At 38.0% G+C, this 27,880-nt stretch overlaps 1 protein-coding gene and 1 long non-coding RNA gene across 3 annotated transcripts in view; one reads left to right on the plus strand and one right to left on the minus strand.

Moving 5' to 3' along the window:
- Positions 1-20,957, plus strand: part of TFCP2 (transcription factor CP2) — a 40,366-nt gene extending 19,409 nt beyond the window's left edge. For both annotated transcript variants that reach the window (XM_087925305.1, XM_026714752.2), the window contains exons 7-16: positions 1,544-1,696; positions 5,286-5,396; positions 6,729-6,817; positions 7,796-7,844; positions 8,447-8,540; positions 10,211-10,301; positions 16,236-16,339; positions 16,886-17,028; positions 18,414-18,465; positions 18,694-20,957. In XM_087925305.1, coding sequence (XP_087781431.1) covers positions 1,544-1,696; positions 5,286-5,396; positions 6,729-6,817; positions 7,796-7,844; positions 8,447-8,540; positions 10,211-10,301; positions 16,236-16,339; positions 16,886-17,028; positions 18,414-18,465; positions 18,694-18,731 — 924 coding nt within the window. In that variant the 3' untranslated portion in view covers positions 18,732-20,957. The remainder of the gene's footprint in view (positions 1-1,543; positions 1,697-5,285; positions 5,397-6,728; positions 6,818-7,795; positions 7,845-8,446; positions 8,541-10,210; positions 10,302-16,235; positions 16,340-16,885; positions 17,029-18,413; positions 18,466-18,693) is intronic.
- Positions 1,603-27,867, minus strand: LOC148127085 (uncharacterized). The gene is made up of 3 exons (XR_015741914.1): positions 27,749-27,867; positions 24,975-25,037; positions 1,603-1,770 (listed from the first exon to the last, which is right to left on the minus strand). It is a non-coding gene; the product is annotated as an uncharacterized LOC148127085 (long non-coding RNA).
- Between the last annotated feature and the right edge of the window lie 13 nt (positions 27,868-27,880).

Raw genomic sequence — 27,880 nt, forward strand, 5'->3', positions numbered from 1 at the left:
TTCATACATATAGAATTTTAAACCAAGGTATATTATTGTGATCTGGACCACACACATTTCTTAGCCACAATAGTGAATTGGAACATCCCATTAAGCCAAAAACTAAAAATCATTATGGTTTAGCACAATGTTTAAATCACTCAGTAAAAGAACTTTTATCTTCTTTTCTTTGGATTGGCTGCTTCTTTTCTTGCACAATTTCTCTTTTTTTTTCGGCAGTCAAAACACTGCTCTGTCCAGGTTCCAATCATGGCTTCATACCATTGTTAGCATTAACTCGGTGCTAGCATTAATAGAAATCATAGTGTCTGTATAAGGCTGAGGACAGGAAATACATCTCTGCTTGATATCTTCCAGATCTTTTAAGAGATTATGGAGCTTCAAATTGGACATACCTGATTGGAGTACAGGTAGTCCTCAACGTATGACCACAATTGAGCTCAAAATTTATGTTGCTAAATGAGTCAATTGTTCAGTTAGTTTTGCCCCATTTTATGAACTTTCTTGCCTCGGTTGTTAAGTGAGTCACTTCCGTTGTTAAATTAGTAGCACAGTTACTAAAGGAATCTGGCTTCCCCGTTGACTTTGCTTGTCAGAAGGTCACGAAAGATTATCATGTGATCCCGGGACACTGCAAATGTCATAAATATGAACCTGTTGCAAGCATCTGAATTTTGGTCATGTGACCATGGGGATACTTCAATGGTTGTCAGTGTAAAAAACTGTCATAAATCACTTTTTTAGATGCCGTTGTTAACTTCGAGCGGTCATTAAGGGAACTGTTATAGGTCGAGGACTACCTGTATTGCATAGTTTACTAAAAAAATAACTTGGGCTGCACTTAAATTTTAGAAGAGAAATAAGTGACATGTTTTGATGTACGCCAGGCCTGATTCCTGTTGTTCTTCTCCTTGAGGGACATGCACAGATGGTTTCTGCCTGGATGTGAAATATGGTGTATTTTTATTTTTATTTTATTTTTTTGTTGGTCAGGCCTAGTATTTTGCCTGGTTGGTTTAAAGAGAGAAAGCAACTATTAACACTTTGCAGAAATTGCCTTTCCCCCAGTGGTGGGATTCAAATTTTTTTACTACAGTTCTGTGGGCATAGCTTGGTGGGCGTGACAGGGGAAGGTTACTGCAAAATCCCCATTCCCTCCCCACCTCACTAACCTGCTTTCCAGCTCCATTTTCCTGTGCAGGGCAACCAAAGAAGACCCAGCTGCTCAGCTGGAACTTGGGAGGCAGAGAATAGATGGGGGCGGGGCCAGTCAGAGATGGTATTTGCCGGTTTTCCGAACTACTCAAAATTTCAGCTACTAGTTCTCCAGAACTGGCCAGAACCTGCTGAATGCCACCTCTGCTTCCCCACTCTTCCAAATGACTTCTTTATGTGCTTTTTGGTTTGCTATACAGATAAAATCTCAGGCTTTGTTAGAACTGACATGGACATACACTGAAAGTTTAATTGTTACTCTGCATTGTACGAGCATCACTATTGCACTGTAGCAGTTTCAGAGCATATTTTTGCCTCTCTTTTACAGGTACATTGCATCAGCACAGAGTTCACAATGAGGAAGCACGGTGGTGAGAAAGGTGTGCCCTTCAGAGTCCAGATCGACACCTTCAAAGAAAATGAAAATGGGGAATACACAGAGCATTTGCATTCTGCCAGTTGCCAGATCAAAGTCTTCAAGGTATTCCCTGTGTTTTAAGATACATAATGCAGGAATAAGAACTGGAGAACACAGATCCTGGTTTTCTTAGCATCCTGCTGATAAAAAAAAAAAAAGCTTGTGGGAGTTAAATTATTTCGTAAGAAGGCAAAACAGAATTATGGCATAACCTTTGTTTATTTCATTCAACCTGGTGTCCTGGCACCCCTTTATCCTTAATATAGTCCACTATTCTGGCATGATTTAGTGTTCAAATACCTTTCTGTAGTTTAAAGTTAAGCAAAGGGGAAACTTCATTAAATTCTCCTGCTTGCTCTATTGTCGACTTTATGTTGGCTATCTGATCTCATATCCTTCGGCCTTTTTTTAAACTTGCTTATTCATTCTGCATTTCTTTCTTTATATATGACTTCATTCTTCATTAGAAGATCTTAATCAAAACTTACTTATATTAGTGTTGCTAAAGTTACAACACCGAAGAATAACTTTGCTTCAGTTACCATTTGATGTTGGAAAGATTTCAGATTTATCACAGTAGATTGTCGAAGTGTGCTCATTTGGTTTTAATTAATTCTCTGACTCTATCGGAAAGCGTCTGTTAAGATTTAATGAAGGATTTTAAAATTAGGTTGAATAATTTCTTATATAAAATGTGCTTTTGGTATTTTTTTTTTAATCTGTTGGTTTTCTCATTTCTTTTTTCTTCTCTTTTAAATCCTTTCATGTATGCTAATAAAACTAGTACGTTTATCCAATCCAGACAATCCTGTATTTGCAAGTTCTTCTATTTTTCCAACTTTTGCATTCTAAATATCTATTGATAGTACAGGTAGTCCTTGATTTCTAGCACTAGCACTTAGACTTATATACCACTTCACAGTGCTCTACAACCTTCTCTAAGTGGTTTAGAGTCAGCATATTGCCTCCAACAATCTGGGTTCTTATGTCATTTAACAACTGTTCAAAGTTACACAGAAATGCCTGTAAAGCGCTTCTGGCCATCTTATGCTTCATCTATTATGCTTTAACATTGCTTTGATAGTTTCAATTTGATTTGTGGTTTTAACTTTCCATGTACCTATTGCATGTGTCCTTGTAAAAAGTAGTTCTCTTTCAGTACAATGGCATCCTCAATGACCAGAGGTCCTTGTGGTTTTGATTTGATCACATCATGCCATTCCTGGCCTCCTTGAGAAAGTTCTGTGTTCTTCCTCAATAACTCAAACAATGTTTTTCAGTGTGGTGCTCTTACCATATGACAACCAAATTTATAAATGTTTTGGTTATCCCAAAGGCGCTTTCTTCAAGAGGCAACTGGACTTTCTGGTTTTTCTTTGAAGACGCTTCACTTCTCATCCAAGAAGCTTCTTCAGCTCTGGAGAGATGAGAAATGAAACGTCTTCAAAGGAAAAAAAACAGAAAGTCCAGTTGCCTCTTGAAAAAAGTGCCTTTGGAACAACCATAACCTGGATGACTGAGAATCTCCATAGACAGGATTCAGTTATGGCTACACAGTTTCTCGGCAACAATATAGAAAAGATTTGCCTTCTTCTAGCTTTAATTTTGGAATTCCTTCTTTTAAATGGCACCGTCATTGTGACTGCTCTGACTCTCATGGTGGATACCTTCCCATTTACTTTCACCTTTTCAACTTTATCATCAAGGGAAGCCATACCAGCAGCTTCCATTCTAATCAGCATCACTCTTACAGTAGCTGAAATTACTGAATCTTCCTATCCCTCTTATCAGCAATAGCGAAGTGGTAGGAATCAGCCTAAGTGCTTAGGAGGGAGAAGCTAGGATGCTAATATTCCTAGTTTTTAGATGTAAATGGAATGAGATACAAGGCTGAATGATATGTGTCTGCAGCATTGGATTACCTCCTACAATGGAACTTGGAATTCTTAATTTAATAAGAATCGTAAAATGGAGAAGTGTGATGGTTTTAATCTAATTCAGAACACAAGCTTTGTGTGCTCCATCACATTAGGCAGTGGGGAAGTCACATTTGCTGTATATCTCAGGCAGTATTACATAACACAGAATTTTGAGAGCAAAAGGTTTTGTGAAGTGGTAAGCAATCTCTCACCTTCACCACTTTTATTCCAGCACTCGCTACCAAGACATTAGAAATGATTGTATACCTGAAAAGAAAATTCCCAGTGGGCAAAGGATTTGTATTCTTTTGCTCTAAAAAGAACACTCCATTAGTTTGTGTGCATCTGGGACAGGCCTGGTTAAGCAGATTGTTCCTCTGTGGTCACGTTTGGTTTAACCTGATGATCCTGCAGATAGTACCCACGCTTCTTGGGATGTAAAAAAAAAAAGTCCTTGTGTGTAATCTTGTACAAGGTGAGCACTTCTGTTACAATTATTCAAGCAGATTCCACAATGCTTGCACAGATAAACATCTTCAGTACAGGACTTTAGCAAGCGCAGGGAGGCAGTGGAACTGGTTTTTCATATTTGCATTAATTTTCAGAGTGAACTTTTACACCCAATGGGGAAGTGAATGTTACCATCTCTTGTGGACAGTGCTATATCCTTGTGAAAATTAATGCAAAACGTTTCACTTTTTTATATTAAACAGACACATCAGCTTTCTTATATCTGTGCCATTGAAATACTTGTTTTCTTAATAACTCAGAAAGAGTTCACGGCCTTTTTTTGGGGGACGACGACAAAAAAAGCCATTTCTTCAGCAAAACCTACATGTGTAATATATATAAGCTGCCCAAAATTCCTTATAGGGGAAATGGACAGCATAAAAAAAATAACAAATAATAATAATAAAGCAAGTGAACAGATTTGTTAGCTTCTTCTAGATGAAAACATCCTGACTGGTTTCTGAATAACTTAACAACCACTTAGGCAGAATTCTACCATGGCAAAGACCCAGAATTACATAGCCAATGCTGCTTGTTCTTCCCTGACTTTTACGCTTCGGAATAAGTTATAAACTTGATTTACAAATCAAAGTGGCTGAGCCAATGTCAAATAAACTGCATGATGGTTTGTCGAAAGATATGAATCTAACTTTTGTCAGCTCTGATTGTGAGATGAAAGCAGGATCTTGAATAAGCCTGAGCATTGCTTAGCTTTGCTTTCTACTGCCCCTCAAATGCAGCAGTTTATTTTATTTATTTATTTATTTAGCATATGGCATGAAGGGTCTGTGTGTGTGTGTGTGTGAGAGAGAGAGAGAGAGAGAGAGAGAGAAAGAGAGAGAGAGAGAGATGTGAACAATATAATATAGAAGATAATTTATTTTTTAAAAAACATAAATTAAGTATGGACTACCTCCATGATAATATACCCTGGCCAATGTTCTGTCTTAACCGAACAGCTAAAGTATACACACACAGCAAGCAACCAAACTAAATATTGCATCCCTCATGGTCAAAACCTACAGAGGCACCAATGCAACAATTAATGGCAGAGGAATCACAACTCCCTATTACTGCCAAGTGTCATAGTGTATTTATATAAATATGTTTCAGCTTGTGTATCACAAATGGACACTGTGATGTCCTCACCAGCGGAAAACATATGCAGAGTGCTCTTTTCCTATATCCTACACATTAGTTTAATAAACATGTTTAATTTCCAGCCCAAAGGAGCAGATAGAAAACAAAAGACCGACAGAGAGAAAATGGAAAAGAGAACTCCTCATGAGAAGGAAAAATACCAACCTTCATATGAAACAACAATACTTACAGAGGTAAAAGAAGAAATCTGTGAACAAAACACTTTGGCTAGGATTCAAGAAAGATGGTTGTTCATATGCTCACAGTGCTGTATTAATAACCAAATACTTATTTAGATCAGATACTGGTAACATTATAAATCAGGCTTTCCCAGTCTAATGCCCTTAGACAGTGTTGTATTACACAATAAGCATCATTAATTATTTTGAAGATAAGATGTTTGGAAAGGATGAAAGGTCGGTTAAATTAGAATATGAGGGCTATAGTAAACAGATACCAGTCTTATACAGCAAATAAAATAACGCCAATGGCCAAAAAGTAATAATGTCTCTCTAGGAATCCATGTGGCTTTCTTAGCAACCGTACATATTAATTTGCCATTGTCGTTTTCTGGAATTATTTTATTTTATTTCCCTAATCTAGCTAAAAGCCTGAGATTTGGGGTTTCCTGGGATTTTTCCATTCAAGTCTTAAGCAAATCTGATTGTGCTTACCATTCCAGGATCAAGCAGATGTTGCAGCACAGATAAGCAGCTGAGGAGTATGCTCTTTCACCAGCGAAAGTTATTATGCCAGGCTATTAATATCTCCTCAGGCCTGTTATAGGATATATTCTATAGATGCATGACAAACGATAATAATAAAAAAAATCCCTAAAGTGTGGCTATTCAGTCTTTGTGTGCTCCATATTGTTTTCAAGCAAGATTGCTGACAGCCATTCATTCTGTGTTAGTACATCATTGCATCAGATTCCCAAATCATAAATCACTGGCGCAACTGTTGTATTCATAAATATCGAAAGATCTTAACCTGAGTCACAATTTGGTTAAAATACCATACAAGCAGATTCAGCGTTACTTTATCCCTTCCAGCCAGCATGATTGAGTGCAAAAAAAAAATGCTTTTTCAAATACTCTAGGATACAAATTTTATGAAAATAAATGAACATTTTTTTTCATAGTTTCTCTTGAGAAGCAATCTTGCTTAAAAGCAACATGAAGCACACAAAGACTGCATAGCAAACTTTAGGGATTCCTTTTGAAAAAGATCAGTTGTACCTTTAACCTCAAAATAAGCCTTGTTTGCTGTAGCATTTCCGAAAGGAAAGCTTTAAATTGTGCCTCTAGCTTAGAATGAACAAAATGATTCAAATAAATGTATAGTTTTCCTCAGATGAATTGGGTGTGCTTTTTTTCACCTTTATTAAGAGCTGGGAAAGGGAAAAGCCATAGAAGCAAAAGGTGGGGACGGCTGGATCCATTTGTATTCATCACTAGAAAATATGTGGCATGCAGACAGAAACATTGTGGAATATTCACATTGGAAGGGTTTTTTTTTTCTTCCAGTGCTCTCCATGGCCTGAAATCACATATGTCAACAATGTGCCATCACCTGGCTTTAGCAGCTCTCACAGCAGTTTCTCTATCAGTGAAGGGTAGGTTTATGCTTTTGTCTGTATATATTTTTTTCAAAGGCCTCTCTTATTTATTGGTTTCTTTATCCTAAGGCAGGGGTCTCCAAACTCTGCAACTAAGACTTGTGGACTCCAACTCCCAGAATTCTAGTCCACAAATCTTAAAAGTTGTCAAGTTTGGGGACCCCACCCTAAGGCTTAGCAATTTTTGGAACCCCCGATCATCTTCTCATGCCTTAGCACACCTCTTCCTCAAAAAACAAAACAACAACAACAATGGGGCACAAAGAGTAAATTTTCAAGAGAATGGATATTTTTTCACTTAGAAGAAAACCTATTTGTGAGGAGAAGTTTGCAGGGATAGAGATGCTGCTGAAATTAACCTGCTCATTATTAAAATTCTTTTCCCAGATGTCTCTCAGACAGCCTAATTCTATAAATCAGGTAGAAGATGAGGAAGGTATTAATCTTGAGCGGCAGCAGAAGCAGCAAACACAAAAAAAACCTTTTACTCTGTCTTTATACAAAAATAGAAGAAAGGAAAGCGGTTGCTCTTTCTGCTTTTGATCAAAGGTCTACCTTTCCTTGTTGGCTGGAGATTTTTGAGCCAAGACTCGATGGCTATTCAGGGATCTTCCAGCTTAAGATTTCCTGCATCCAGCAGGGAGTTGAACTAAATAGCCTGAAAGATCTACTTCAAAACCAAAACACAAAAAATGTGAAATGTTAACATTCACACTACCTTTAATGATTGTATAGGCTACCATTACCTTCCATCTTAATAATTGTTATTAGGATTAATCCTGATAAAAGCTTGAACCTCAGTGATGGTTAAAGGAAAGGCTGTGGAAAAGTCATGGTTTTTTAGTTGCTCTTTTTAACTATGATTCTGTTAAATGCCCATCCATCTTTTGGCAGGATATGCAATATTTAAATAAGGTGCCAAGAAGAGAAAAGCAAAACTCAGGTGCCTTTTCTGTTTTGTTTTTCTAAAACTAGGAACGGGTCTCCAAACCACCAACCTGAACCTCCAGCTCCAATTACAGATGTACGTTTTAATTCACATTTCCCGCTTCTTTCTCTTCTCTACCCCACTGCCGACTACAGGTGGGCATGGGATGGTCTGATCTAGCTGACCAAAGGGTTCTTTCCCCTGAATTGTCTCTTCCTGATGCAAAATGCTGCAACGTGATTCACAGTGAGTCTTGCCATGAAGGTGGACAAACGATTAGCCTGAGGTTACAATGGAGCCCACCCACCATTCCTACATGGGTAGCCAAAATGTGGGAAGATTTCAGGGGAAAATGGATGCCCTACCGTGTGCAGATGCTCATGGCATCTATTTTGCCTCTTTAAACTCCTGACCCTCCTTCCTGGAATGGGCTCTGCCTCCATACACCTTTGGAGTGCTACCTCCCAACCTGCTATTCAAACCAATAGAAGTTGCAAATTGATATTAATCCAAGGCTTTAAGTGTAGCAAAAAGATTGCAGATTTAGTTGGAGGCTTCAGGTTATATTTGGAGATGTTGGGAGAAAATTGCATATGAATTCCCAGTTTCAAATTTTAAATGTTTTAATAGTTACCTAGTTCTGTAATCGATCTGCATTCTTCTTGTAGAGAAGCAATTGAGTTTCTTTTTTGCCCTAGAACCTCTTGCCAACATCCACACCTCAGGAAGCTCAGCAGTGGCTGCACCGGAATCGCTTCTCAACTTTCTCACGGCTTTTCACAAATTTCTCAGGTATAACCAAAGCTTTTTTTCTCCCCCTCTCTGATAATCAGGAGAAGCCTTCCGAATTTGCCTCCCTTAATTTCGCACCTTCTCTAAACCCTCTCCCTTCAGGATATCCTCTCTGAATTCCTTTCTACACCTCTTCAGGCTAATGCATCCGAATAGTTTTCTACCTTGAGAATTATCCCACCTTCCCTGTCAAAATGACACAGGGAGCACCATTTTGTAACTCGGTTTGCTTTTGGTTATTGCGGTACAAATGAGCTCCAAATTCTGAGCAGATGTTAAGCAGTGCTTTTAAATGATTGGACGGAGAAGGTTTAAATGAAACCTTATAACCCCCCCCCCCATTCTGCTTAGATTTTTTTTTAAAAAAATATATGCCCTATTTCTTCATATCTGAAACAGGCAAAGGATCTGGGTCTCTTCTGTTTCATCCCCATGCTAAAAAAGCAGTGATTGACCATTTATGACCTGTGTAATAATCTCCATGTTGGACATCCTGTATCTTTTTACTTAATATTCAGATGTACTGGGCTCTGAAGCAGAAATCCTTTTTGTAGATTAGTGTGTGTTGTTATTTTCTTAAGTGCTGTAGATGGTGAGGAGCTGAAATAGGGGGATTGCTGGAGGGGGCAGGGCCACATTTTTCATGGGGCTGGGGGGAGGGGAGATTGGCAGGGCTTTTTTTTAAAAAAAAAAAACCGAAGTAGCCTGCAACTCAGTACATTCATTTTGACCTTTGTTTGAGTGGAAAAACGATGAATAATTAAATTGAGAAAAATAAGCAATCACTGGAAATAAGGGGAACAAAAATGTGGTTTGCACTGTAGATTGTTAAGTTGCCCCCCACCCCACCCCATTTATATAGAAAATTGGGTGAAATAACCTGCTATGCTGTGTTAAAACTTTTAAAAATTACTTTCATCTTATGTATCAATTGGCGCCCTTCCCTGGTTCCCTCAGATTGGATTATTGCAATGCTCTCTACACAGGGCTGCCCTTAAAGACCACACAAAAGTTGCAGCTGGCTCAAAATGCAATGGTGTGAGCAGCAATGGATGTGTCTCAGTGTGTCCATGTATTACTGCTTCTGGGCGAGCCGCATTGGCTGCCAGTTGGATTCTGAGTGCAATTCAAGGTGCTGGTTATTACCTATGAAGCCCTCTTTGACACAGAGCTTGGATATCAAAAAGAGCTTGTCTCTAATGATTTCTTCCAACCCAGTATTTTCCAGCAGAATAGGATCACTCTATATCCCCTCCACTATTTATTAAATTTATACGCTGCCCATCTTACTAGCGAAGTAAATATTACCGGCCTGTGTAACCTTCTCTGTTGTGGCTCCCACACTCTGGAAAAGCACCCCTCCCTCCCCCATAGATAAGGCTTCCTCTGTCCTAGGATTCTGGAAAACTTTGAAAATTTGATTTTGGTCCCAGGCCTGGAGTTGATGTTATTATTTGTTTCATGGCCTCTGTTTTGTTTTGTGAATTTTGTCTTTTTAGAAGTTTTTTAGTCTAGACTGCCTATGGATTTAATATCGTTAGCTGTTTTTTATGTCTTTTTTAAAAATGTTGTGCGCAGCCCAGAGTTTACTGAATGGACTATAAATGTCAACAAAGAACATAATAATAATAATGCTTCTTATCCCTTTTCACTTAAAAAAAAAATCTTAGGGGCAGACTTGCTGAAATTAACCAGAGAAGATGTCATACAAATATGCGGTCCTGCAGATGGCATCAGACTCTTCAATGCATTGAAAGGACGGTGTGTATCAGCCAAATGGACTTTACACAGTTGAGGTTTTATATGTGCTGGACAATACTAAAACCAACATGTCTCCCCCAATTGTCTTTTAATTGCTTTTTGGCTGTGACACTTCGTTTATTTATAATCAATATTTATATATTACTCCAGAAGACCATCTCTTCTAGCGAGTGTCTCTGTGAAACAGGAGAGAATAGAATAGAATTCTTTATTGGTCAAGTGTGATTGGACACACAAGGTATTTGTCTCTGGTGCATAAGCTGTCAGTGTACATACAAACAACAAGGGATAAGAATCATAGTCATCGTAAAAATACATTCATCATAAATCATAAGATACAACACAGTGATAGTCTTAGGATACTAAATAAGAACTCAACACAAATCGTACTGGGATACTAAATAAACTTGATTATTACAGAATGTTTTGCAATACAATTAGATAGGATGAGACAAATTAGAGAAAATCGCAAATTTTGGCATTTTAAAATTTTAGAATTCAATTGTGTAGCTTTTCATTTCCTTCCGTTGGGTAGCCAAGTATGGGCAAATGTGAGCATATATGCCCTTTTCATTAAATAAGGGCTTGCTTCTTAATTTCCCTTAGTTTTAAAATACATTTTGGATCTCCCCCGCCCACTCCCTGCAGGCCATGTTTGAGGTGTGACCAGAGCAGGCTTTAATACTGTGCTGTTTCTTGAATTGTTAGTTGTCCTTCAGCTGAAGAAAAAGCAGATATTCCCAGGTGAATAGCAGCTTCTGGCCAAAAAAAAAATTCCTAATATCACACCATACCACTAAGTTAATGTACCAGTTCTGATTGTTCAGATAGGACTGGCTAAAATAGGGGGTGGGGAAAATGCTGTAGGCTTTGTCGGTTTCATGCAGTGAATGCTCCAAAAAAAAAGAAGAGAATTGGCAAGGGTGATGTTTCCCTCCCCTTTTCACTGGATTGATTTACTGTGGTGCTTTGCATCAGAAAGCTCCCTGCCCTCGCTGTTAAGGGAATGTGTGCAAAACAGATGAAGGAGAGGAATAGTGGGGAAGAGGCAAGAAAATGAGGGTAAAGGATGCAGTCAAGAACAATATAGTGTTAAGAGTTTTGGGGAAGATCAAGAAAAGGTGCAAAGAAACTAGGTATTCCCCACTGCAGTGATAAAATAAGAGAGGAGATAGATCTGACTTATAAAATAGTCCAGATGTGAGCAAAAAAAACCTGGAGACCTCTGTCCATGTCATGTACCACAGCATTCTTTAAATCTTGCAACAGACTTGCGGTTGATGCTCTAGGTACATGTCTCATGATGCCAACATAATTGTTTTTGTTATATAAATCAAAAGTGAAGGAAAGTTATAGTAAAATAAGCACAGGTACCCCTTGACTTACAGAAGTCTGTTTAGTGACCGTTCAGAGTTACAATGGAATTGAAAAAAGTGACTTGTGACCTTTTTTCACAGTTAACGGTCTTTTCAGCATCTCCGTGATCATAGGATCCAAATTCAAATGCTTGGCAACTGGTTCATATTTAATGATGGTTGCTGTGTCCCTGGGTAACGTGATCCCCTTTTGCATCCTTCTGACAAGCAAAGTCAATGGGGAAGCCAGATTCACTTAACAGCCAGTTTGCTTACTGATCATCTGCAGTGATTCACTTAACAACTGAGGTTGTCAAATGTTGTAAAATGGAACAAAAGTCGCTTAACAAATGTTTCACTTAACAACAGAAATTTTGGTCTCTATTGTGGTTGCAAGTTGAGGACTACCTGTAGAGGTGCATGGCTGGCCATAAAAGCATATAAAGGAGGATTAGCAAAACAACAAATGAAGGAGGGAATTAACCTCTTGAGGCTTCTTTTTGGAATAGAGGTGGAGAAATCCATTCATTCATTCATTTATTCATTCTATATGGCCACCTATCTCAAATTCTTGTCTTAAATTGTTTTTAACACCATAAAACGTATAATAGGATGAGTTTGAGTGGGTGACTCATGAGGAAGTGGACAGGACAATCTGTTATCAGCTTGGCCATCTGTTTACTGGATCCAAGTCCTTCCTTGATTGTGAAAATGAGTCCATGCTATAGCGTTAGCCTCTTTGAGAAAAGGGTGGGATTCTCAACCTTGAAAAGGCTGTGTTGCACCCCGTCCTCAAGAGGCTATCCTTGGACCCAAAGATCCGTCTCCAACCTTCCCTTTCTCCAAATGGTTGTTGAAGAAGGTGGTTAGTCTGCAGCTGACGTGAATCCTAGAGGAAATAGATTATCTAGTCCTGTTTCAGTTGGGTTTCAGGCTGGGATTTAATACTGAGATAGATCTGGTCCCTCTTGTAGATAGCCTGTGGTGGAGCTGGGATGTTATGCATCCATCCATGTGCGCTTTAATCTCTCGACAGCTTCACTACCATTGACCGCGTATCCTGAGTCAGTTCCATGGATTGGGAATTGGCACCATCCTTTCTCTGTAGTTGGTTCTAGTCAATACTACGTGGTGGGGGGAGACACTTCCTAGGCCACTCCCATGTTGGATATTGCAGGTTTCTATCCCGTCTTCCTTCTTTTCACCCTCTACATGGAACCTCTGGGTGAAGTCATCTGCCAGTTTGGGATTCAAGATCATCAGCGTGCTGATGATACACAATTACGTCTTTCGACCCCGATCCAGCCAAGTGAAGCCGTTGAGGTTTTGTCCCAGTATCAAGAGTTTGTGTGGGGTTTGGATGGGGAAAAGCTTCAGTTCAGTCCTACCAAGATGAAGTGGCTATGGGTGTTTGGGCTACCTGAATCTGGGATATTTCACCTCTGACTTTGGATGGAATGGCATTTCCTCATTTAAGGGTGGGGTTCAGTTGAGGGGTCTTCTGAGGCTCAGTGAGCGAATGGCAACCATGGCCAGAAGGTCTTTAGAATAGAATAGAATAGAATAGAATAGAATAGAATAGAATAGAATAGAATAGAATAGAATAGAATAGAATAGAATAGAATAACAGAGTTGGAAGGGACCTTGGGGGGTCTTCTAGTCCAGCCCACTGCCTAGGCAGGAAACCTTACACCACTTCAGAGAAATTGTTATTCGACATCTTTTTAAAAGCTTCCAGCGTTGGAGCATTCACAACTTCTGGAGGCACGTTGTTCCACTGATTAATTGTTCTAACTGTCAGGAAATTTCTCCTTAGTTCCCCCCATTGCTTCTTGTCCTGCCCTCAGGTGCTTTGCAGAGCTTCATCTGTGCATTAGTTGCAGCCTTTCCTTGTTGCATTACTGTATTCTCCGCCAGCTGTATCTTCTGGATGCTGTTCGACAGCAACTCCAAGTCAAGTGTATTGCAATAATTCATTTGGGAGGTCACCCAGGTATGGGTGGATGGGAGTAGAGCCTCCCTGATTTAGGAATGGGTGCAATTGGCACACAAAAGGCCATCTTGGCCATGGTTACCACATGCTCCTGAAAGATACTGCATTCTTGTTCTGCTTAGGAGAGGTCATGAGTTCAGTTGTAGAGCAAACATTTTGCTAAATTGAATTGCATATCATTTGAATAGACTTCTGGTTAAACAAGAAAGAACAAACACTGCTGGCTACTTGCTGCTCTGTATGTGCTTCCATTTCCTCAGTTGTGAAAGGGAAATTAATGTTCTGCTTTGGCATGTAAACAAAATTCTGTCAGGCAGATTTTTAAGAGGTAACCATTGTAGATGAATCAGTATTAAATCTTCTCTCGTCTGTCTGTCAAAAATTTGTGGTGCAAACATCCCAAGGTTATGCTGACTTCAGAATGCAAATTGGGGATTGTGGATATTTCCGAGTTGGTTTTCCACCAGCTTTTGTGACACTGAGCCACATGAATAATACGTAGAGTTAGTCCTCACTTAAGGATGGCAGTTGAGTTGTGCAACTCTGTCATTAAGTGATACTATTGTACAGTACAACTTCACTAGCCTGTGAGCTTACGACAGCAGTTATGAGAGTTCCAGTTGACTTTGTCAGGCAAATCACACATGATTGAGAGACATGACTTCCTGCAATCATTATTCACAACTTCCTACCAGCTTCCCTGTTAATTTTGCTTGTCAGAAGCTGTCAGTGGAGGTTTCAAATGGTGACCATGAGACCACAGGCATGCTGCAACAGCCACACCTTTGAAGACCAGTCTTAGATCTCCTCATTCAACGCCGTCATAACAACTTTTGCAGCTTTGTGGAAAAATTTAAGCAAAGACTACTTGTATTAAATACTCCACTCTACAGATGCATCTTATTAACAGCACATTCAATACGGTTTAAATATGGGCCAGTTTTGTACAGTATTTAAGAGTTTTCATCACTATGTTAAGAACAAACGGGCATTTTTTTCAACCCTTTTTATTTTATAAAAAGTTTTGTATCTTGTTAACTCCCTTTTTTCTCTGTTCTCTGTAGTATATTTATAATGCCTTTATTTTCCTTTCACTTCATAATATGCGTATTTCCTGTCTACTGCTAAAGATTTGCACTAGCTTGTCTTTCCTCTTTCTCTTTCATCTGTACAGTATACAATACTTTCCCTTCTTTTTATTTTTACTCAGTGGAAGTACTGTGTGACCGCTACCAGTCTTTCTGCATCTCATTTCAGTATCCCCTTTTTCCCCTTTACATTCCATGGATTTGTTTTTCCCTGCCTCTCCCCATTTACTTCTATTTCTCTTCACTGAATTTAGTACAGCATGGTAGTAAACACTGCAGCTCAATTGGACTTCAGCAGAATGGGAAAAAATGATGCCACTCTGCCCCAGAAATGTGATTATAAGATGATGCAAAATGGGGAAGAATGGATTTTTGCCATCTTAGCCACCCAATTTTGATATGCGTAATCCTGCTGTTTACATTCTGGTGTGATTGGAGCTGTTATAAGACAAAAATACTTTTTATACTTCTGGGGTAATACTAATGTTAAGAATTCTTCCATGGATCTCATCACCATAGTAAATGTGAAACAGAAAAGGCCCTCAAACATGCTATGTTTATATGAGGGAGGGAGTGCCTGCAGTGAAACATTATCTTGGATAATATTTATTCCACAATAATTCAAGATGATGTGGATCTTCTGAGTGACTACATGACTTCATTTGCAAATTAGATTAAATCAAGATATCTCTATGTCATAGTTTACTTGTGGGGGGGGGGGACTTGGCTAGACTTACAAATTGAACTAAGCCATCATTTGGTTTCTGATTTTGGCTTAGTGTAATGTGGGAACTCTGGTATTATGACTTGTTTAGTGATCCATAGTGAAAAATGTCTAAGCATGAAGTACACATCTATTTTTGGTCTTAACTTGATAAGCAAAGAAATTATGACCATTTCATCTTCTGAGCCAAACATATGCATGCAGGTGCTCATATGTAATATATTAAAGCATTGGTACTTATCTTTCTGGGTTCTCATGAGCTTTGAACAGCCTCTATAGATAAATTCTGCAAATGAAGGGTAAGAGGTCAGGCAGGGAAATATAGTAGGAAATTATCTGTTGATTTTGCCTAACCCTTCTTTTTTATATATTTACATTTGCATTCTTACCAGCATCCTGAACACAAAACAATCCTAAGAAAAATCTTGTATCTTATTTTTTGAATGTATGAACTAACCAAATTGTGATGAAAATTTTGCCTGGTGCAGTCTTACTGATCTTTCACTGGGCATTTATGAATGATTGAATTGAATTGATTGTAAGGAATGTGGTGTGCTTCATGTTGTTTCCTTTGTTGCTATTGGTGTTAATGTTTTTTTAAATGATGTCTTATTAAACTTTTGGCAGTTAACCAACAATATTACTTCCTGTGAAATGTTTTGGTGAAAGATGAGGTCCAAATGAAGCTAAACAAATAGTTAATTGGTGACACATCAATTTTCTTACTCTTATTCCTACTGATCCTGGAGAACTCATGTCTTCTTTTCTCCATAGAATGGTACGGCCAAGGTTGACCATCTATGTTTGTCAAGAGTCTCAACAGTTGAGAGATCAGCAGAAACATGAAGATGGGGATGCAGCCAATGGTACTTTTTTTGGTAAGGGCATTGGGAAAGTAAAGTCTGCATTCTATGAGGCAGATGGAACTGTAGTATTTTTCAATGGGATGATCACTTCAAGGAGATGTCGGACCTGTGGTGATGGGAATGATGGCATAAAATATACCAGTGATCTGATCAGTGTTGCAGTTTAGTTGTAGTTCGTTTTTTATTTTGTTGCTCCAAAATTTCCCACTTCCATTTATCTGCTTAAATCTAATATGAGCCCACCGCCTTTAAAATATCACTGCTATTATATAGATCTGATAACAATTTTCTATCTTCTATATAGTGTAGAGATTACAATGCCTGTTGAAAGTGATGAGATATATTCAAACAGTTCTTTATTTGTCAGGGAATGTGTACATTTATTTTGAATAGTAGAATAAGATTATAGTAAAATTTGTTGCGGTATCTAAGGAAAATGATAAATAAAAGGAAGACAGTACTGCCATTTGCTTTTTTTAAAGCACCTTCTCCCTCCATCCTAGTTAAGGTCAATTTGAAACTACTACTACTAATTATTCATTCTTATTGATTCTGCAGTTTACCATGCAATCTACTTAGAAGAATTGACTGCTGTAGAGCTGACAGAAAAAATAGCTCAACTCTTCAGCATTTCTTCTCAACAAATCAGCCAAATCTACAAACAAGGGCCTACAGGGATTCATGTACTCATCAGTGATGAGGTAAGAGTAAAGTGGTGGTCTGAAGTTACCTAAGAGAAGCTTAGGAATTTAATTATGTTGCAGTCTGGCTCTGATTTCTTATAAAAAAGAAATGGAAATTTCCTTCATTTGCCAGATTATAAATTGCAGTAAGCCACAGTATAGTTTGTATTCATTTGGATTCTTGACATCACATGATGGGCGCACGTACTAAAATTGATGCCATAGAAAAACTTATCTATTCACTAAACAACACATGATTACCATTCACAAACACTTGTTTATTAGAAGGCAAGCTAGTCACCAGAATCCTCTCTGTTCTCCCAATAAGACATTTGTGAGATCTAAAGGCATCTCTGTGAACAGATATGATATTCAAAGCTATAAAACAATCATTCATTTCAATTTCTAGAGTGGCCTTGTAAATGATCCAAGTTGGCATAGAAAGACTTTGGAAAAAAAATATCAAGCTAATTAAACAGCCAGGCTAGGAAAGACAAAACTCAAAATACATAATATTAGGCAAGTTTGCAGGTCGTCTTTTGCAGGAAGACCCAGGTTTTTAAGACCCTTCTAAATGGATGGATGGAGTCAGATGGATCATATGATCATATCAATCTGAGGAACATGCAACATGCTAGCTTCTTACTTAACTTTTTTTAAAAAAACACAAGTCAAATATACCGAGGAGCCTGGTGGACATTAAAAGAGATATCTGAGATTGGCATTGGTGTCCACAGGAGCTTCATTGGCTACCTCTAGCTCAGCATATTGTGTTATGATAAATAGGGCTTTCTGAAGCAAACGATGATGTTAATCAAAAGCATGGTGGATTCAGCTCTTGAACTGAATTCAAGGACCCTGTTGAGAAGGTTAGAATTTCAGTTAGTTGATTTTTAAGTAAATGCTTTCCCCCCCAATATTTTTACTATGAGACAGTTCAAACTGCATATTCAGAATAGGATTAGGATTTTTAAAATTTACAGCTTTATAGTTCTGTGTTTTTTAATGCTTTAATTTAATTAGAGGAAAGAAATTCACAGCAGATATAAGACGCCAGATTGGTTTTGGAGTCCTAGATTATTCTAGAATAAAAGTGAACTGTGCCAATTTAGTAAAATACAGATCATCTCTTTAAAAAAAACCCTTGAACTTTAGACAGTGGTAACTAAGATGTTTGGTAGATGGAGGTTTCCTGCCATGGAAATAACCAAACTGTTCTGCAAAAAAATCAATATATAGTTCTGAGTACATACTTCCTTTCCTTATAGTTCAACTACAAGGGATGTGTGTCAGCTGAACGTCAGCAGTTGACAAAGTACATTAATATATGTGCTGCTTAAGAACAGACACAATGAATAGTAGCTTGATTTCTCCAGGCTCTTAACATTTTATTCCTATTTTAGATGATACAGAACTTTCAAGATGAATCATGTTTCGTCTTGGACACAATGAAAGGTACCCATTTATTCAGTGCACAGTAATGCATGTTACTCTGTTCTGTATTTCTTCTGAAAAACCTACAAATCCTATCCCACCCCCCATACCATAAACCCAAATCAAATCAGCATGGAGATTAATGTACTGTGTGTAAAGCTTCTTTCTTTCAGATGGAAGATGGGTGAAGAACAGTAATGGGATTCCACTCCTGTTCATCCAGAGTCTAATGGTGTGCTTTCTTTGCAGCTGAAACCAATGATAGCTACCACATCATCTTAAAATAGATGAGGACTTGATCTTCTTGCATCTACTCTGCATCTACAGCTTCATTATACGTTTTGGCAACAGGACACCAGCAGAGACCCATCTTGCTACCACAACATATTGTCGCCTATTAGGCAAACAATGTGGAATTTACCACTACTGGCTTGTAGTAAATACCAATCATAAGCACAGAGCTGCTTATTTGTAGTTCAGTAATATTGCTACACTTTGTTTGCTAGTTAAAACTGTCAGACTATCCAGTGATGGAACTTTGTAAATTATATGTAACAGAAAGAGGGTTGTGTCTGTGGAAAACAACCCTATTCCTTTAATAGATGATACTTCATTGTTGTGATGGATATCTGGCCACCCTAGGAATTGTGCATCCTTTCTAGGGAAACTCTTGAGGCCTATATCATTCAGTTGATAATGGCAAGCTTATTTTTAGCAAATTCTGGATTGAAAAAAAATGTTCCTGTTCTGACTTTTTCAGAACTTGCTTGAGATACAGATCTGTGTATCAAAAGGTGCTCATATACATAAGTATGTGAATGATTTCTTGTACTAGTACAATTTAGGAGAAAGCCGTGAGTTCATGAACTCTACCTACTTGGGGCTTCACCTAATATTCCTGTTAAAGAGGATTCAGAGGCAAAAGAAAAAAGAAAAGAAATGATGAACTAGATATCCAGGGTTATCTGCTGTTTACATAAAGAACACAACTCCCAAGGAAGAGAGAAAAGACCATGTTAAAAAAAACAGCAACAAAGCATTGGAATGATTTCTTTGAGATTATGTTGAACTGATACAAACTTTGGAATGAAATCCTACAGGAATTTTCTGTCCAAGAATAGGCTCATACAGCAAGAATGTTATGCTTTTTTGAAAAGCTTTGAACACTCCATGGTGACAAAGTCTCCGAGTGTTTGTTTCCAGGGTAGCAACTAGTCACTTACTAAAAGGTTTCTACACTTTGAAATGAATGCGTTTTATTGAGTCTTGCAGGGAAAGAAGGGGAAACTATTTTAGCTACTGGAAATACTGTCCTCAGATTTGAAGTGGACAGCAAGTCTAATGAACAAAGCCAGATTCTCTGTAACCTTTTCAGTTCTAGCAAAATGAAAAAACTCTGCAAGCTATAAGTTTCACATACCAGAGTATAATGTGCTCTTGCAAAAGCTAGGTTCTTTCTAGTCAGTAGACAAGAGACCAGGAAGCTGATATTGGCTGACATTAACATGAAGCTGAGAGTTTGAGAAAAGGGTTTTCATTTTATTAAATGGAAACCAAGTTATCTTCTTATTGATATCAGATTATTTGAGAAGTTTTTAATTTTAAATGTGTTTCATAAAAACTATTAGGTTAAGAAAAGAGAAATACACTTTAAAAAGAAATCTGTAGCTTTACCGTTTTTAAGTAGTATCTGATGCATTGATTTTAAAAAAATCAGCTTTTTCAAATTGTCTTTGGAGCTCTTATTTATATTATGACGTACTCCTGTTCCATCTCCCAGGATGATCACCAACCTAAATTAGGTTGTTGTTTGCTTTAACTTTGTACCAGAAATTCATGTGGTCCATCAGGATGCTTGAGCAAATTGGATATAGTGATAAAGCTGAATTGATGGTGACCTACAGATTTTCATTATTCCTAATAATGGATTGTGTGCATAGGCTTAGTGATAGCAGAGTTGATTAGTCTTTAAGGACAGCCCTTGCACTGTGACAAGGCTTGTAGTATTCTTAGTTGTATGGTATGTGTTTATAAGACAGCAACCTGGTTCTGTGATTTGAGTACAGTAAAATGTCGCTTATTAGAACATGAGCAAACCTGGTCACTTGTTATTGCCCCTCCTTTTCTCCATTGTGTATCCACTTTCAGAGGAAATAGCTTTGCATCTTAAGCCAAAGTTTCCCACTTCAGAGGTCATAGAAAACTGTGTCTCAACCCTTTTTATATCAAGATGTAAAATTAGAATCAAATTGACGTGATTTTTGAAGCAACCATCATCCTTCATACTCAGTCTGTCAAGTAGAACATACACTCCATAAATGACACCTTTTTTTTTCCCTTTCTCAAACCTGTGTTGAATCACTTTGGGGATTTTTTGTTTGTTTATTTGTCCTGAGAGCATGTATGAGAGTGTTTGCCATTCTTCTTGGAACTGTAATGATTTGTCATGTGTTTTTGTTTTTTGTAAACCACTGAATGAAACAATGAGCTATAAAACATGGCTGTGGAACAACCTTCGGTTGTGGAACCTTTTATTGAAATTATAGATAATTGTACACCAGTAACAAAGAAGAAGCTGCAGAGTAGACTGAATGAAATTGTATCTAAGTGCCCTATTGGGGGGAAATAGTGAGATAGTGCATGAAAATGAGACCCAGTGTAGTGTATAGGTGCTGGGAAACCATGCATTTTAGTCCTCACTTAGGCATTGAAATGGGCTGTCTGGCCAATCATTCTCTCTCAGTCTTAGATTGAAAAGTCAAAAAAACATCTCTCAACCCGCCACTGGACCAGTATGGTGAACTACACTCCATAACGTTCAGTAAACAGACTTCAACCTTTCATCCTGCTGTGAACTGCTTCATGCTAAATACACACGTGGGGGTGGGGGTGGGGAGTGGTTTACAGGGAAAAAAAACTTGTATTTTTATTGTTTTCTCTAAGCAATACACATTGAGACAAATGTGTCATCCCTGTTTTACACTTTTACTTTGTTCTATTTTTAATTTCTCGTGTGCAAGAACATATTCACCTCTAATGTGCTTCCATGGTCATAGGATTATATTATACCCATATTCAACTGGGACTGTTCAGTATGTGAGGAATAAATACAGGCAATAATTCCCAGGACTATTAAGCACCAAACACTTTTCTTTTTTTTAAAATAAAAAGTGGATAAAGGACGAGGAATTCCATTTTCCTTTTTTGTTGCTGTTTTGCCAGATGCTTAGTAAATAAATAACCCAGTTTCTTGCCTAGTAGCAACCCAGCTGCTTGTTAATACCCTACAGAGTCACTGCTTTGCTGATCCATCAGAAGATTTGTTTGGAAGTTACATTAACTGATGGGTGGAACATTAACTGTCAAGTACAAAGCACATGCGAAGTCAAAAATTCCTTTCTTCAGAAAATATTTTTCCTCATGTTTTCATTTACTTCAAAATAAATCAGAGCAACTTGACATAGTTTTCTTTCGCTTTGTGAATGTGTTCTGAACAGTAGTTTCTTGACAGGCACAGAAATTATCCTTTGATCCAGGACTGTAGGAAAAGTGGAGAGGAGCTGTTTTCTTTGGGACTGCCCACATTAGAAAACTACAAAATAGTTATGTAGTGGCAGAATAACGGAACTTTCCTTCAAGGTTTTAAGAAAGAGTGAGAACCTTGAGTCCTCTTGAGAGCCGCCCAAAAACCCTAAGATTACATCATGAATCTTCATGACCAAATGGCAATTTTCTGCAACTTAATTTTGGAGCTGTTTTAAGGGATGGAAATGTAAGCATTTTTGAGGCAAACTGTTCCCAAATAAAAAATAAATGGAAAAATAGGCTGAATGGGTTTGGGCTTCCCCCACTTGAAAGTTTATCAGAAAGTCTGGTTTTCGAGAAGGTAGGATTGTAGCTACTGAGCCACCAGACGTTGCTTTCTGTCTATTAAGCCAATGAAAGAATTACATACCTGTTTAGCATTTCTAAATTTTAGTTACAATTTAATACATTCCAGAATTAAGTGCCTTTGACTTTAGTAGGCACTACATTCACACTCCAGTCCAGAGTACTCTTTGGAATCAAAATTCAAGAATTGCACAGCTGTGATACTTAGTTTTTTACTGATTCATTTCACTTTTATCCCCAGAGTACTCTTAGATTTCTTTAATATTGCTTTTGGCCACAAGCTTAATTAAGCTGTTTAGAAATTAGAGGAAAGGCAACTCCCAAGTATTTCAATTATGTTTTCTGAAGCTTTTATGTATGTGTGCAATGTTAGAAACAAAAGGTTTACCTAAACCATTGGAACAAGTTGAAATCCATTGAGTATAGGGATGAAAAACAAGGAAGAACAAGTGGAGAAAACAGGTACCAGTTGAATTTTGTGATACACATTCTGTATTCCATTTTACAACGCACAACTGATCTTGTATTTTTTCATATAACGATGCTTCATTTTGGATGCATAATGGCTTTAGCAAGGCAAATACAATTTTAGCAAAAACCTATTTTTGCATGATTGATTTTAAAAAAATTCTTTAACATCGGGGAAGACATTTTGTGCAGGAGAGTACTTGGAGTAGAAATAAGAGATTAGTTGTTGCAAAATTAAAAGCAAGAGATATAAGGGCCAGCAGTAGTAATCTCCTAACATGAAAGTAACCCCTGCAGCATTTGTGGAAATACAGGCATTTAACTGTACTGTAGTAAATAACTATGGTCCAGAATGTGTTTGCACCTTGAAAACATTCTGAATTAAGTGTATAGATGAGACCAGCAGGAGATCTGCCTACTAGGAGACAATGTCTACATAGTCATTACACTACATTTATGTTCTGTGACTGAGCAATTGAAGGAGGCTGAAGAAAATATCTACACTTTAAAATCTACTGATTTACTTAATAGACATGGGTTTCTGTTAAAAAATATGCGGTTTGTGTCAGATGTCAATGTGCATTGTAGTGGTAGCAGGTAATTAGTTACACAATATAAAGCGGTCTTTCCCGTGGATATTTGCCCATGCTGGTTTGGAGTGAGCAGAGTTGTATTCCGGCATCTCTGGAAAGCATAGATTGGGGGAGGATGGTATACTATACAATAAATGGTAATTGAGAACACTATTAATGGTGCTGCCTAAAGTCTGACCCTAGCTTATAGTCATTTTGTTTAAACATTAAGCATCCCAACTATAGACTCTTCATAATTGTAATAATAAGGGCAAACCTATAGAAAGGCATTAAGATGGCAAAACAAACGTACAAACAAAAGGTGGAGAACCATATAGTAGACAACAACCCGAAGCAAGTGTGGCAGGGACCAATTATAAGGGAAACACAAGGAAGATAGTCAACTCTGATGCCTCATTGGTAGAGGATTTGAATACCTTCTTCGCCTGCTTATGAGGTGAAAAGACCTGACCCTGTAGCCCCTGCCCACTGGCCCTCTAACTCCCAGCCACTCACCTTGTATGAACACTAAGTGAGAGGTGTATTGAAGGCCGTGAACCCTAGGAAAGCTGCAGGTCCAGATGGGGTGCTGGGGATAGTGGTAAAGACTTGTGCCGACCAATTAGCAGAGGTCCTGACAAGGATCTTTAACATCTCCTTGCAAATGGCCCGTGTTCCATCATGCTTAAAAGCAGCCACTATCATCCCAGCCCCAAAGAAAACAGCAATTAACTGTCGTATTAATGTTTGTAGTGACAAAGTGCTTCAAGTTCTTCAACACCTTAGGTCATTCCTCCCACCAAATTTTGACCAATATCGGTTTGCCTACAGGAGGAATAGGTTGACAGATGATGCCATAGCTACTGCTTTACATCCTGTAGGAGTCATCTAGAGAAACCCGGAAACTATGTCAGAATGCTTTCATAGCCTACAGTTTGGCCTTCAATACCATTCTGCTGACAATCCTCATCAATAAGCTGACTGACTTCAATTTTTCCTTTTCCATATGTGACTGGATTAAGGACTTTCTGATGGACCGGTCACAAACCGAGAGGGCTGGGTCTTTCATATCCTCCTCCCTGAAGCTTAGCACAGGCTCTCCTCAGGGCTGTGTGCTCACTCCCTACCGGTACTCATTGTACACATACGACTTGTGTTATCTCCTGATCCATCCACTGTGATGATCAAGTTTGCAGATGATGCCACCGTATTGGGCGTCATTACAGGTGAAGACGAATCAACATATGGAGGGGTGAGGTTCAAAAATTATCTACATGGTGCTCAGAAAACAACTTGCACCTGAACATCAGCAAGACAAAGGAGATGGTGCTAGACTTCCAGAAGAAGAGAGAGGAATCTGCCCCACTTTATATTGAGGGGGGCTGTGTGGAGAGTATCCTCCTTCAAATTCCTGGGAGTCCATCTTAGTGAAGAGGGGGCATGCATAAGCGCACCAACATGCCTACCGTCCCTGTCCTATTGTTTCATTTGTTTTTCTTATATGTACCCATGTATTCATAACTATGTTTTTACTTATACCTATTATCTTGTAAGCGATTGACAAACCAAATAAAATAAAAAATAAATAAAATATCTCACCTGGAAAAACAACATGATCCAAGTGGCCAGGAAGGCCCAACAGAGACTCTACTTCCTCAGGGTCTGGTGGAAAAACAAGGTGGAACAACAACTGATGACCTCCTTTTACCGGTCCACAATAGAAAGCTTACTGCATTACAGTATGGTATGCTGGCTTGACAGCCGCGGATAGAAAGACATTACAGACAGTGATGAGCACAGCACAAAGCATCATGGGCTGTCTCCTGACACTAGATGAAATTGCCAGGATTCACTACCTTAGAAAAGTGAGGAAAATCCTCAGGGATGACTCACACCCTGGTCAGCACTTCTTTACTCTCCTACCGTTGGGGAGGAGATATTGAAGCATAGCCAGTCGTATGAACAGGCTGAAGAACAGCTTTTATCCGTGGGCTGTCAGACTCCTGAATGCAGCATAACATCATAACCATGTAGTATGATAGACCTGTAGGGCCGGTGCAACATGCAACATGTTCACACTGGTGAAATATAATGTTATGTTAAATACATATATGTATAGAGGATTGTGTGTTTGTTAGCATGATTTACTGGGTTAGGGATTTTCTTTCTTTTCACTGTGCGTTAATGAGATGTATTGTGTCTAGGGGATGCACTAAGGGAGGCTCAGCCAATCTCATTGTACACGTTGTGCATCGACAATAAAGGTTTGAATTGAATTGAAGATGCATATTCCTGCTTCTAGACTTTTTGACAATCTTCTGAAAGTTAATTTCTGACTTTTTTCCCAGAGAGATTCTTAATGTATCCACATCTAAACTCTTGGGCTGAATCAATTTAATATACATAGTAGAAATTACAAAAATTATGCTGAGAATGCTGACAATAATAAATAGGGATACGAACCAAATCCTACTACGGAGGATTTGCTTTGGTTCATTAAAAATAAACTTATTTAACAGACTCTTTGCATGGTGGGAACACTTATATTCCTCCATAATGGTGTTTATGATAGATAAGGACTGAGTTTTCCTACTTGTTAGTTTATTGTTATGCCTTTGGTTTCATTCTTTTTGTAATTTTCAAAGAATTTTGGCCATCCAAAAGAGCCTGAAGAGTTGGGCCCCTAATGCAAGCATGTTATACTGGAAATGGTTAATGGACTGAAATAAGATCCCACCTCCTCTCCATGTGCATCTTGCTTGCTTCCTTGCCATCTTTCTTAATTCTTAAGTCAATTTTAGTGTTAATATTTATTGTTTTAATATTTTATCCTGTTGTTTTTATTGGTTGTAAGCCACCTAGAGTTGCCTCAAGGTGAAACGGGTGGCATATAAATTTAATAAGATAAATATACAAGGGGCATGATTTTAAAAAGAAAAAAGGAAACAGACTGTGGTTTACTTTGTTATCTAGCCTAAGCTATTTAATACTAAGCCTATCATGAATTTGGATTTAATATCTATGTCACATTTAAGTACATATGCACTTATTGTTGGATTAATTTTATCCTACAGTCTGGTAATCAGTGGTGGGATTCAGCCAGTTCACACCACTTCAGGAGAACTGGTTGTTAACTTTCTGAGCAGTTTGGTGAACTGGTTGTTGGAAGAAATCATTAGGGCAGAGAACTGGTTGTTACATTATTTGAACCCCACCATTGCTGGTAATGTACAAAAGAGTTGGTTACAAAGTAAAAGCAATTTGTGACTCAGATTATTAAGTCCACAATGGATCTTTCCTACCATATGGAAATTGACTATGGTATTTCTCCTTCAAGTATCTGTTCTATTAAGTAGATAGGGCTGAATTTTTTACTTGCTCAATTTGCCAATAGGCATCCTTCCCCAAATGTATTTTCCTTTCTTGCCACTCCATCCAGTGGTGAGCAAAAATGTTGCAGTATTTAAGATCTGGGCACTGACTGCATACAATGAAAATGTAATCAGATCAAGAGTATAATCAGGGCAATATGGCTTGACAAAATAAAACTTGGTTCACTGTAACATATAAATCCAACCTGTGTTTAAATGACTGTAACTTTATCATCACCCAAGTGTCATGTTGCAATGAATGGCTTGAGAATGATTCTAAATGACAGACTTCATGGTTCAATACAGCCTTCTGATTTTTTTATTAATTTGGAGAACATCTTGGAGGTCTAGAACTTTGCAGATTTTATAAAGAATCAGTACAATTTTATAGCTTGTTCTATTTTCACAATGACAATTTTGATTTTATTTTTTAAACAGTACAATCAGTGTGCCTTTGATTGTTAAATTATGTTATCTAGTTTTATAACAAAATTGATCTCTCTCACTTTCTCCGTCTCTCTCACACATTTTTTGTAGGCTTATGCATATGGTATCTACATTTTCTGCTCAGATTCTTATCTGATCCTGTCAAAGTCTGATCCTTCTAAATACAGTAGTTGCTTCACAGTGATTGAATCTATTATTACTGAAAATCAAAATCAAGTTAACTAAACTTGTTTTTAAATTAAGACTACAATTACAGGCACATATAATTAGCATAGTGGAGCTATTAAATCCTGAAACAGCCCTGCAGTTGTTTACTTGGTATAATGTTTCTCATCCAAATCCTATCCGACATTCATGTTTTTATTTTCTGGGTTTTTGCTTTTGTTAGTCCAAAAAGAAACTGCCCCACAAGCTCTGCAGATGTGTCACAACTGCAGAGTGTGATAAAATAGCACTCTTCACACCCACAAACATCCTAACCTCAAGCAGTCCTGGAAAAAGTGCTCCTCCAGTATCTGGAACACAAGATTATCTTGTTTTAAAAATTAGACTCACTCAGAATAAAATGGCAACTTGAAGTTATAGGCTGGTAACCTCTCCAGATTTTTTTTTTATCGCCAGGCTTGTTCGCCGTTTTATTTTCTTTTTCTTTTTTTTAAAGGAATACTTTTAGCGAAAACTAGCGAA

The sequence above is a fragment of the Pseudonaja textilis genome, chromosome 2 (assembly GCF_049901715.1).
Source record: "Pseudonaja textilis isolate UNSWEBS1 chromosome 2, rPseTex1.2, whole genome shotgun sequence".
NCBI classification, from domain to species: Eukaryota; Metazoa; Chordata; class Lepidosauria; order Squamata; family Elapidae; genus Pseudonaja; species Pseudonaja textilis.